This window comes from Siphateles boraxobius, unplaced genomic scaffold (genome assembly GCF_051911475.1).
Source record: "Siphateles boraxobius isolate OS27281-9 unplaced genomic scaffold, OSU_SipBor_1 21, whole genome shotgun sequence".
Classification (NCBI taxonomy): Eukaryota; Metazoa; Chordata; class Actinopteri; order Cypriniformes; family Leuciscidae; genus Siphateles; species Siphateles boraxobius.
The window spans coordinates 2,140,268-2,153,441 of record NW_027508822.1 but is presented as its reverse complement, the minus strand read 5'-3'; the positions used below and the strand labels follow the sequence as shown (position 1 = coordinate 2,153,441).

Below are 13,174 nucleotides of genomic sequence, written 5' to 3'. Positions count from 1 at the left end.
GAGGTACTGGAGCAGTTTTTAAGGCCGCAGTGACGTCCAGGCATGGTAAAACAGTGCGGAATTGCGAGAATCACCTCTACTACCGAGTTAACAACACACGTAAACAATCATGTTGTCATTGTTTTGCCGCGGTAATCCTGCCAACATGGCGGAGAGGGGAGGGGCTCTGTACAATGACGACAACTCCTCACGCTCAATAGATTAGCCACCTAACTGTCCCCATCTGTTCTGTATTTTGCTTTTTTTTAATTTTTATATTATTTTCTTTCCTTGTGAGTTGATTATTGTGAAACTTATATTTTCTTGTGTTGAATTACGTGGAGTATGTTACTCATGTACTTTGTACGTGAGACCAGTTTTCCTTGGTTGCTGTTTATGTGTGGTCAACCCAAGGGCGGCCTATTGAATGTGTTTTCTTTTTTTTTGTTATATTGTTGGCTGCTTTTTGCCCATTTCTGCCCAGCCTAGAATTGGTCTCCGGGGTGACCGGACGCGGCACCTCGAGTTGATGAGCCAAGTTGGTGTGGTGAATTCTTTTAATATTGTGTTTTAGAATACTTGTTTGTAGTGAATGTTTTGTATATAATTGGTGTGTGTTTCATGTTCCTTGGTCTTATTTTGTTCTTCCTTTAGAATTGGGGCAGCCAGTGGCGGAAGGATAAGCGTCTCTTCCCGATTGTGGTGGTGGTTTGTTTTGTATATAATGTGTGTGTGTGTGTGTGTTTCGTGTTACTTGGTCTTATTTTGTTCTTCCTTTAGAATTGGGGCAGCCAGTGGCGTAAGGATAAGCGTCTCTTCCCGATTGTGGTGGTGGTTTCTTTTGCCTGAATGCTGTGCTCCTAATGCTGTGCTCCTAATGCTGTGCTCCTAATGCTGTGCTCATAGTGAGGTGTGTCGTGAGTGTTTGGTCTCATCTGACAGCTGATAAACTTTCAATTGTGTTGAATTTAAAAGAGCTATTAAAAGAATTCTGCTGCTGAAACATGCATTGAGGAGAATGTTAATGTACTTCTCCTTCTCTTGTCCAGTCATTTGCCTTCAGGTTTATTCTTTAGGTTTCTGTGTTGATGTTACACTCATGTTTAACAATGCCTTGCTCAGGGTTCATGAAGAAAAGGAAAGTTTTTCTATACAGTATGTTGTTCCATTCTACTCTCAGTATATTTAAACGTGCCGTAATAAACAACTCTGTCTGCTTTAAAGGCTTTGAGAATCTTTCCTCTTATTAATGATAATACTGAAAGCTAAAGTGATTAACTTTCATTATTCTGGTTAAATCTATAGGAATAGCAGCATATGTGATTCAGTCCTTCTATGTACATGTATCAACAGTCCAACAGCCAGCATATCTGTTAATGTGAGTTAGGCATTATATCATGGCCTGAGAAGGCGGAAGCTATTACTAAGTCTGGCAGTCTTGAACCGCATGCTACGATAGCGTTTGCAGACGGAAGAAGGGTAAACAGACCATGGGGTCTTTGTGGGAGGAGTCTCTGATTTTGGTGGCTCTGTTAAGCCAACGTGACATATGTAGTTCCTTTATAGATGGGAGAGATGTTCTGATGGTTTTCTCAGCTGTCCTCACCACACCAAACATGAAACGAGTATGTGTTGGACTGAAGGAAAAGCAAATTCACGCCTGTACAATAGAGGGCGCTACATGCACTGCACATCATAAAAGAAAGAAAATGAAGATAATTCCATGTCAAAATAATTCACTGTTTTTTATTTTTTATTCTTGACCTGCAACTATGTAAATCTTGTGAGCATCAGCATGTTCTTCATAATCAGAAATAAAGAATGAAGAATAAACACCAACACCTCTTTGTTCTTCAGTATCATGATGTTTCATTCTGCAGGTTCTGGATCACTGGTGTATTTTTATCTGTAAAGAAGTTTTTTAATTTTGCTAAAATGCTTGTCCTTAGAGTGAAACGTATCAACACTTGTATAACTTCCTTTAATGACTGGCTATAAACAGCTTCAAACATTTTTCAACCCGCTAAAAATAAGCGGATAACATTAAACAAACACTCTCTAAACTGTTCATGAGCTCCAGTCCCAGAACGATGTATGACACGTGTACAGCTGACAGTGACTCTCGTGTCCTTTCAAATGGTAATATTTCCTGAATGTACAAATATGCAACGAAACATGAAAAGCCGAAATGAAAGCCGTCGCATCATCATTCTTCTTAACTTTATTATACTTATTTTTCAGGAGTACTCACTGTGTATGAGTTCTCACAAGAATGAGAGTTGTGAAACTTTGGGGATTTTGATGGACTCGATCTACTCCATCTGTGTTTTGATCATCGTTCTGAATCCAGGAACATAGTATACTTAAAGTGCAAAAAAATATATAAATAGTAAACTATAAGTATGATGTTATGTTCACTTAAGGAAAACTTCCAGTATTTTTTAGTATATATTAGTTTACTGAGAGTATACTTCAAAGTGTACTTTCATAAACTAAAAAAAATGCATTACTAGTATTAAAGGTACAATATGTAGGATTTTTCGCCAGCAGGGGTAGCTAACCTCTTACAATAACAAAGGCGTATATTGATGACGCAAAGCATTAAGCGGAATTATGGATCTTGTCGTCAAGCTGGTGGATATTTTATGGATGATTGAATACATTGATGTTTTTAACATGACTGTGGTGTGAAGCAGGGCGCGATTGCTAGACGTATACCAGCGCCACACACAACGCGAGTCCCGCGGATATAAAGGAATAAGTACATTTTATTGTACCGAACTACACGCAAGTGCTGAATTAATACTCACACAGATAAGTTTATTTGCGAATTAAACTTGAGGTAACGCAATGCTGTTTCACTCGCTCTAACAGTTACACTATCACAATAAACGGCATTTGAGTGTGTTGAATGTTGTTAGTTAGGTTGTTTGTTGGCTGTATGAGACTAAGTAAGCTAGATCAACATTAGAATAACATACAGATCATATTCTAACATTTCATCATGTTGAACTAAATAACATTGATTTGTTTTTTGTACATTTGCTCACCTGTCTAAAGTAACATGCAACACTCGCGTCTCTGTCAAGTCGAAGTTAGTCGCGGACGTGGAGCTCTCGGCATCTCGCAACATGTTGATCTTCGTTTTAGTCCTCTTTTTGTCTCAAAGTCTGCTTGTCCATAATGTTTGAACAAAACAACAACAACAGCGTGAGCGTCCTTCTAGGCATAACGGGCATGTTCCAGTTGTCAAGGTCTGTCGCCATGGTTACTATGAAAGTATGAGGGGAAACCGGGGCTAACGCGGATATGACGCCATTGACTGGCGACTCCTCACCCCTGCTCACAAGCCCTGTTTCCTTGGTTAAAATCGCTATTTTTCACGATTTACAAATAGTTGGAAACATTTGGAATATTGTAAGTAATCAACTAAACAAAATATATAACATTGGCCTAGTGGTTTTTGAATATTTTACTGCAAAAATCCTACATATTGTACCTTTAAAGGTGCTCCATGTAACTTTTTCACTCTACTAAAGCATAAAAATAGCATCATATTTTTGCAGATATTTAGAAAACATGCTGAGTTCACATACTCGTTTCTTTGAAAAACACTTCTACAGCCAGTTATTTTACTTATTATTTATAGTCAGTCGGTTTTTGTTTTGGTCTGTGTGACTCCACCCACTGCAAGTTCAGCCAATAGTATTTCCACACCCTGGGATGCCAGATAGCAGGATACACTGTGCAAACAAACTGAGTCAGAGATTGCAGATTCTACCCAAACTAAAAATCCTCAGTATCCATCTAAACATCTCTATGAACAAAAGCATACTAAAACGCAGATAAATCAATCAAATCAACTTACAGTGTGTAAGTTTCCACGGCTTTCATTTTCAATTGCGCTCGTTCTGTTGCTTGTCCTCAAACTGACGACCCGTGTGAGTCTCTAGGCCGAGGAGACGGGGAAACAACGATCTCTGATATTTTGAATTTGGACTGCAGTACCTATTTCAACAACTAGAGTCTGTCATTCTTACAGCCTGCAACTTTCAAATAGTAAACTACTAGTATACTTATGTTCAATTGTAGCATAGATGCAGTACAATTGAGAAACGTAGTTGAGAACAAGTTGTGCACTTAAAGTTTACCACTGTTAATAGTACAGTTCTACACTTACAGTACACTTTTATATATACTTTTTATATAGTAAAAATGCTGTGCCCAAGCAGTATTTAAATAGTACACTTACAAGTTTACTACTAGTACATTGGCATTAGTATCCTAACTACATAAAGTATACTAAAAAATATACTTGAACATTACTTCGTAAAATTAACTATAGTTCTTAGAAGAAGTATACTTCTTTTTTGCTGTCGGAGCAGTCAAGTGCATTTCACTAAAAAGCACACTCGCACGCAGCGAACACATGCAAAAAGACAGAGTAAACAGTAAAGAATCGCGTGCAGACAAAGATAAGAAATGTCACAGATGCAGGCTTGCCACGCACCATTCAAATGAATGCAGAGCAAAGACACCAAAATGCCTGTATTGTAAAAACAAAACAAAAATCCTACACTTTGCAAGGACTTGTAGAAAAAAGAAGCAGATCAGAAAAGTGATAAAAAGAGAGACAAGCCAGGATTTAAAGAGAAAAATAGGAACTGTGCATGAGTCCGATTCAGATGATTCAGAGGAGTTCGACTCAGAAGGTAAAGAGACTGTAAAAGTGCAAAGCCATATAATTAAAATGATAGTGGATAAAGGCAGTAGAAAAAATGAATCAGTGAGCAACGGTACAAGACTATCTTCGCACAGAAAGGCATCACTCTGTGCCAGATGAACATTAGATTTTTTTGCCGATTCTCCCTTTAAATACATAGGTTCCTTTGATGCTAGTTTAACATGCCTTTATAAAAACATGCCTTAAAAATATATATAAAACATATAAAGACAGAACCCTAAAAGACACCATCTATGTGATTAAATGACGGTAAAACCACTCCTGGGGAGGAATGCATGTTTTAAACTGGGAGTCTAACAGGTGTTGTCTGTGAACAAAGTGGAAAATTTCCCAGGCAGTGTCGATGAGAAAATATCACCTGTGGCACAAGGACTAAGATGAGTTTCATATTACATGATTGAAGCTGTCAATCAAGAGTTTGATAAGATGATTGAAGAAGGAATTATTGAGGAGGTCAATGAAGGTGCAGAATGGATCTCCAACCTCTTACTGATACTAAAGAAAGACACTACAGAGGTGAGACTGTGTGTTGAGTTAAGAGAGGTCAATAAAGCAGTCATTCGTGAAAGACATCCAGTCCCTACAGTTAATAGCATCCTTCAAGCAATGCAATATCCAAAAGTATTCGCTAAATTGGATACCAGGAAAGGATTTTGTCAGGTTGATTTAGCAGAGTAGTCAAGAAATCTGACAAACTTCATCACACATAGAGAGTATACTTTTTCCAAAAAGTTCATTTTGGCCTTTCTAGTGCACAAGGGCTTATCAAAATGCAACGGACTCCATACTTTGTGGATTACCAGGGGTAGTATGGTACATGGATGATGTAGTAGTGTATGCTGACACTGACAGTAAGCTGGAGGAAAGATTGAGAGCTGTCACGGTTCATGGATTCAGTGACTCATTCTCTGTCCTGTGTGTGTGTGTGACTGCTTTTGGGTGTGTCTGCTAATTGTCTGATCACTTCAGCGCCAGCTGTGGCTCATCTAGCTCAGCTATTTAATGCCTTGGATTGCCATTCCCTTGTTGTCAATCGTGTTCAGTCCTGTTCCTGTTCCTGTTCCTGTTCATGTTCATGTCCCTGGATTTTCGTCTTCATGTTTTCCTGTGGATTTCTGTTTCTGGATCCCTGTTCGTTACTGAGGAGTCACGGAGGATCGTTGCCCATTGCGTCCCTGCGCTACCCTGTACCACTGCACGGCGACTCTGTCTCTCACTTTACAGAATTATTATTCAATAAACTTATTTTCACTAGCATTTGGATCCGACTCTATTTTCCAGCCCAACCCTGACAGAACGATCTGACCAACATCATGGATTCAGCGAAAGTCTGAAGGAATTTCTATCACGCAATAATTCACGCATCGATCGTCAAGAAGAGCAGATGGCGGGCACAGGTCATGCAGTACAAGTCTTGGTGGCGCAGGTGTCCGAGCTCACCAACCAACTTCATCAACTGACAATTCCCACTGTGAAAGCCCCACCGCAAAGTTCCCCCTTCTCCTACTAACACCGATCGTCATCACGAGCCGCGCCTACCCACGCCAGACTACATGGGTGAGCCCAACTATTGCAGAGCATTTTCAACTAAATGTTCTCTGTTCTTTTCTCTCCAGCCACAGACATTTGCCACCGAACAGTCTAAGGTGGCCTTTGAAATAACGTTGTTGTCTGGGCGCGCGGCTCAATGGGGAACGGTGGTGTGGGAGAATCAACATCCTTGCTGCTCCTCGTTCCATACACTCTCTGAGGAGATGAGGCGGGTCTTTGATCACACGGTGGCGGGTCACAAGACGGTCCGTGTGCTCGCCGAACTCCGTCAGAACAACAGACCTGTCTCTGATTATTCGATCGAATTCCGGACATCTGCGGCTGAGTGCAAATGGAACGAGGAGGTGCAGTGGGACATGTTCCTGCATGGGCTGGGTGATCGCATTCAGAAAGAGATCTTCCATCTGGAGCTTCCCACTAGTCTGGATGGATTAACTGAGTTGGCGTTGCGCGTCTTCAACGTCAAGATCAACGGACATGTCAGTCTCTGGGTCCTCAACCCTCCGAGTACTCTACGAACAGTACCAAGAATGCGGTCAGCCATTCATTCGATCATGAACCCATGCAGGTAGGTAGCGCTCAGCTTTCCGGGGAGGAGAGAGAATGGTGGACAGCGAGAGAACTATGCTTGTACAGTGGTGGAGCTGGACATTTCCTGGCAGAGTGCCCAGTAAAAGACCAAGCCCGGCAGTTGTCTGAGAAGTATCTCAACCTGAAGGAACTGTTCAGTAAGTCCAGGGCGGCTTCTCTTCCTCCATATCGTCCCTATGACTGTGCTATAGATCTACTGCCAGGTACGTCTCCGCATAAAGGCAAGTTATACTCACTTTCTGCTCCAGAGAGGGAGGCCATGGAGATACATTTCTGATTCTCTGGCAGCCGGGTTCATCCATCTGTCCTCTTCTCCAGCGGGGGGGGGGGGTTCTTTTTTGTTGGGAAGAAGGATGGTTGAAAGATGCTTTGACTACGGAGGGCTTAACAACATCGCGGTAAAGAATATTTTTTCTTTGCCGTTGATGTCTTCAGCCTTTGAGTGGTTGCAAGGTGCATCCGTCTTCACAAAACTGGACTTATGCAATGCATATCATTTGGTTCGCATAAGGGTGGGGGATGAGTGGAAAACCGCCTTTAATACTCCCAGGGGGCAACTCCCCTGCAGTTTTCCAGGCACTCATTAATAACATGCTGAGAGATATGGTAGATTAGTTCATATGTCTACCTGGATGACGTATTGATATTTTCCTCTTCTCTCCAGGAACATGTTCAGCACGTCAGGCAAGTGCTCCAGAGGCTGCTAGAGAATGGGCTTTTGTCAAGGCGGATAAATGTGCTTTCCACACACTGTCGGTTCCATTTCTGGGTTATAACATCTCCTCCGAGGGAGTGCGCATGGATCCCGTCAAGGTTAAGGCTGTGGTGGATTGGCCAACCCCGGATTCCCGTAAGGCCCTACAGAGGTTTCTGGGGTTTGCCAATTTTTACCGGGATTTCATTTGCAATTTCAGCCACCTAGCCGCTCCTGACTGCCTTGACTTCCACCAAAATGACGTTCAGGTGGTCTGGTGCAGCTGAAGCTGCATTTCCAACCTCAAGAGCCGCTTTGTTTCACCTACCATTTTCATCACCCCTGATCCTTCACGTCAGTTTGTGGTGGAGGTCGACGCGTCAGAGGTGGGGGTATGAGTGGTTCTCTCCCAACGTTCACCCACGGATATTTAATGCCTGTGATTTCCATCCCTTGTTGTCAGATTGTTGGGGTTTTGTTGGTGTTCAGTCCTGTTCCTGTTCATGTCCCTGGATTTTCATCTTCGTGATTTCCCGTAGATTTCTGTTTCTGGATCCCTGTTCATCACTGAGGAGTCAAGGAGGATCGTTGCCCACTGCGTCCCTGCGCTACCCTGTACTACTGCACGGCCACTCTGCTGACTTTGGACTCTGGACTCTGTCTCTCAATTTACTGAATTATTATTCAATAAACTTGTTTTCATTTGGATCCGACTCTATTTTCCAGCCCAACCCTGACAAGAGCAGTATTTGAAAGATTAAAAAAGAGGACTTGAACTGAACAAAGATAAGTGATCCTTCACACTAGCACCATCTGAAGGAATTATACCTGATCCCAGGAAAGTGGAGGATGTGTGTGGAAAACCCAGAACACAAAATGTAAGCCAGTTGAGATCTTTTCTGGGTACATCTGGATATCTATGAGTGGGGATTTCTTTAAGACTGCCAGGGAAGTTCGGCTTCCCCTATAATGTGCAAAAATGAATGGTCAAATATGTACTATTGTGTTAACATTTTATTGACAAAAAATGTGTTAGAACACGTTCATCTCGAAGATGAGTTCATTCAGAATCAGCTATAGCAGGTCAGTGGACTCGATATTTTTCTCATTCATTCCCAATAGCGTCACAGTGCATTTCCCTGTTGAAGCCCAGCGTCCGTTGACTTCAATGGGGCTGCTTTGAACAGTTTTTTTTCAGTGCTTCGAAACTAGACGGTCATTGGATAAATCTGCGATTATGTGATTATGGGGCTGGACTATGAGCTTCTGCATGATTATTGGAGGGTTCATCGGATTTTGCAAGTATAGTCGAAAGACAAACTGCTGCAACCTATTTCTTGGTATTTGCTTGGCGAAGTTGCTAGCCAATTTCCATCATATATTTCACCACACTCACAATATTGAGATGCATTACAATGGTCCGTGTACCAATAATTTTATGCGTTTATATTTTTATGCATTTATAATTTTCTACAGTTCAACTAATACAGAATCCAAGAAACCTCAGGGTTTGCTTCAGTACAATAATAATAATAATTTAATTTACAAAACTTGTTTTTATATTATAATATGAAACTTAATATTTTTCTGAATTGCATTAACATCAATGGAGACTTTCACTTGAAAAACTCTAAAACTCTCACATTTGTCTCCTCTACAGTTTCAGAAGAGATCTCAAGAACATCACACACTGTGCTCTGATTTTCTCCTTAAGGCTCTGGTGGTGTCATGTTTGTATCCTCTAAAAGTTAGAAGACAAATCAAAACTTTACAAAGCAAATTCATCCTGCAAACCGCATCCTCCCAGTCCCAGCTAAAGCTAAACTTCCTGCTCCTGTTCCCACCGTTTCCTGTCTCTTCTCCTACTGTTCCGTCCATTAAAGGTAGAAAACCCCAATGGCATAAACAAATATAATAGAAATTTATCAAGACAATAAAGAGGTCTCCCATGTTTCTCAAAAGCCCATTCTTATGTTGGACTCATTTCTCTAAGAACTTTGTCTCAGTTGTGGCTACTTTTATTTCTCCTAAAGAAGCTTATTTTTTTACTAAAATGAGAGATATTTGAGAATCACAACCAAGTCTCCTGAGCTTAAAAAGAGCAACCTCTGAGCAATAAAATATGAATATAATGAAGTCTTGAAAGAGATTACAGCAAGACAAAATGCTCCTTTCACCACATTCTCACCTTAGACTCTTTTTCTGATATATTAGAATCACAACTAAGTCTCTTGAGCTTAGGGAAAATAAATACAAAAATAAATGTTCAAGGTAATGTTGATCACATGCTGTTTACACAATGCTATCACATTTGTAAAAATGCTTAAACAACAGGTTAGTGTCACAGAAATTACAGTTCCAGCTTTAAATGTAACAATTGTGTTGATTTAATTAAATATATAATGCATTCTTTCAAATTTAATTCAACATTTTTATTGCAAATTATATTATCCAGATAAAACTGACTGAAAATAAAATTGAAAAATCAGCATGAATCTCAGAATTCATATGGGTTTTCTCACTTTTCTTGTAATGAAAGTGTAACAAAGTGCTCAACCTCCAGAAGTTTGTATAAAACTGATGATCATGTTCTTCAGCACGATTCCGAAGAGCATCTAATGAAGTGTGTGAGAAATACATATACCATGTACATAAAACATGTACACTGATGCAATTACAAAATTACACTACTTAATAGATGAAAAATAGCTTTACATGCCAAAAACACACATAAAACAGGATTAATTCACACCATAATAGTGGTTTTATAACAGGATGTGAGAACATGAGCAGGTGCTGATAAACACACTCTCCTCCAGTATATAAATAGATAAACCAGGGCTCCACAACACAATATTCAGACACTGACATTGATCTACTGAACTGGTGTGTGTCACAAATACATAATTGAACCATTTCAACTTTGTAATAATTATTTACGTATAATTCTATTTTTTAAATTCTATGCAGAGTTTCAGTATTCAGAGAAACAATGGCGGTCTGGACTGTCTCTCTGTCTCTCTGTCTTCTCATAGCTTTGAGTGCTTCAGGTAAGAGCATTATTCCACATTTAACATCATAACTGTTATTTTATGATGATGTGATGATCTATGTGCACTAACGTAAACCTGAGTTTGTCTCTTAATTATTATGATAATATTAAGACAACAACAATTATATCCCTAAATCAGCTAAAGCTATTGATTTTTATGAATGTATTTATATTATTATTTTACAACAAAATACATCAACAAATGTATGTTAATCTGTAGTATATATTTATTATTATTATTATTAGTAGTAGTATAGCTATTGTTCCTTGTATTCAATTAAAGAAGTGTGGTGTGAACATTTGACGGTGATGTTAATTCTTCAGAATTTATTGTATAGCCTACCATATGTTTACATTACCTATGCAAATGTGATTTATGCGAAGCTGACCAATTTGACTATATCTATAATAATAAAAAGCTCCAGTTCAGTGAGGACGAGCATAAGTTTGCGTAAATTTGGTTTTGGATTTGTTATTTTATGTGCTGCGCGCACTCTTTATTCACCGTCCTGACTTATTTAGTTTGACATGCACTTATATCGCCGGATTCCTGCTGGAGGACAAGGTGGTTTGCAATGAGCAGTTCGATAATGAGTTCAGGACGGTGGTTCAAGGCACCAAAAAGGAAGATCACACCATCCTGTTCATGGTGTTATAGGTCTTCAAGCATGTTCAGCTCCATCTGGTGGGTCATCCTAGCGCTCACTTGGTTCCTCGCGGCCAGGATGAAATGGGGTCACGAGGCCATTGGTGCAAATTCGCAATATTTCCATCTCGTATCGCGTGCAGTGGCAGCCATCAAGACCATCCGCATCCTGGCGGTGGGTGAAGTGGATGGAGATGTTCTCAGTGACGTCTGCTTCGTGGACTTCAATAGCGTGGACGTGTTCGTCCCGGCACCGCTGTTCATCGACACTTCATTCCTCCTGGCGGGCTTCGTGTCTCTGTTCCGCATCAGGACAACCATGAAGATGGAGAAGCTGGATCGCATGTTATTACTTCTACTAACAGGCCTTTGGGGATCAGTGGAAACAGCCGTGCTGGAGTGCTGTGCCGTGTCCCGCGCACAACTCGAAAATAACCCAGGACATAAAGACCTTGATCTTGTGCCTCACGTCTGGATTCTGGAAAGATTCATGGAGGAAGTTCAACACGAGACTTACATGAACCAACTGCTATTTTATTATTTATATTTTCTGATGGAAACACAACTGTTTAAAGAGACAGTAGTTAAAAATTGTAATTTTTTGTAAGAATAAATTTAAGTAAACTGATTAAAAATTGCTGAGATATTTGTACGGTAAAACAAGACAAAACTATGGAGTAAGAATTTTTTTTTTGTGCAGTTTAGAAGTTTCTTAGTAGTCATGTACTGTAGATATAGAAGACAAATAACATCTACTCAAATCAAATAATTTAAATAGTTTGAAATTCACCTTATCTTTACTTAATTGTGATATTGTGACAAGAAAAACAATCAGTATGATTTCCGTTTTTACAAGGTTTACAAGATTCCGTTTTTACAAGATTTTGTTTAATTATGTATCCAGTATAGTAGGAATGACCGGTTTAATGTTTAACAGAGTGCTAAAAGAGAAGAATAGGATAGCAGTTCAAAATATAACAATAAATTATAATAATTTATATTGTAAAAAAAAAAAAAAAAACTATGTTCAATTAATTGTGATGCTGTGACAAAATAAAAATTATATTTCGATAGTCCACTTTAGACATTCTACTGACTATAAGTAACTTGGCAACTACAAGTCAACCTATTCTACTAACCCTAACACCTAATCAATCATAACCTACAGTCTAGTGACAGTCTACTACAGTCTACTAATACTCTAATGACAGTTAGTTGACATGTACCGGTAGTTGAAAAGTTACTTATAGTTAGTAGAATGTCTAAAGTGGACGATCAAAATAAAGTGTAGCCAAAATAACGAATATTATTTCCATCTTTACAATATTAGTGTCATAATACAGAAGGGAACAGACAGGTCAGTTATAGAAAACAGGTTTTATTGTAAGCAGAGGGTAGAGACAACAGCGGGAACCAGGCGATGGTGACTGAAGATTGTAGATGATGACTTAGCCGACTGTAGACTGATGTTGGGTTTCTGTGCAGATGGTGAAGAGCTGCGATGACTGGCGAGACAGACGATCAAGGGCAGTATACACAGGTAGGTATTCTGGTAAGTAGTCTGTACGTCGTAAAGCATAGACGAGACCAGACGCTGATGCCTCGTTTACACGAAGGGAAGACGCAGTTATTTCCCTGCGTTTTGGCCTCTCATTTACACGAAAAACCTGTTTTTAATCACAGAAAACGATTATTTTTAAAAACTCCAGCCAAAGTGGAGATTTCTGTTAACGCCGGTTATGTGTTGCCGTGTCAACTGGGAGAAACGGGGTTTTAGGTTCTCAAACGTCACATTATTCGCCAGAAAATGCTTAACGTCATGTGAGCGCCCAGTTTTTCATAGTGATGATGGCGTTCGACGGCGTATTTATGCGGGTTGATGTAAATTACAACTTTTTTGAAAACGATGTTGTGTGC

At 39.8% G+C, this 13,174-nt stretch overlaps 2 protein-coding genes across 3 annotated transcripts in view; one reads left to right on the top strand and one right to left on the bottom strand.

Annotated features, from left to right (window-relative positions):
- LOC143746076 (uncharacterized) overlaps positions 1–13,174 on the bottom strand; it is a 189,292-nt gene that overhangs the window by 27,957 nt on the left and 148,161 nt on the right. Inside the window, exon 1 of one of the 2 annotated variants that reach the window (XM_077237799.1) lies at positions 1,822–1,871. The exons of the other annotated variant lie outside the window; for it this stretch is intronic. Coding sequence (XP_077093914.1) covers positions 1,822–1,852 — 31 coding nt within the window. The 5' untranslated portion in view covers positions 1,853–1,871. Of the gene's footprint in view, positions 1–1,821; positions 1,872–13,174 lie in introns of those variants that run through there. 2 annotated transcript variants of the gene reach the window in all.
- LOC143746064 (sucrase-isomaltase, intestinal-like) overlaps positions 10,418–13,174 on the top strand; it is a 50,283-nt gene continuing 47,526 nt past the window's right edge. Inside the window, exons 1-2 of the mRNA XM_077237780.1 lie at positions 10,418–10,445; positions 10,530–10,609. Coding sequence (XP_077093895.1) covers positions 10,552–10,609 — 58 coding nt within the window. The 5' untranslated portion in view covers positions 10,418–10,445; positions 10,530–10,551. The remainder of the gene's footprint in view (positions 10,446–10,529; positions 10,610–13,174) is intronic.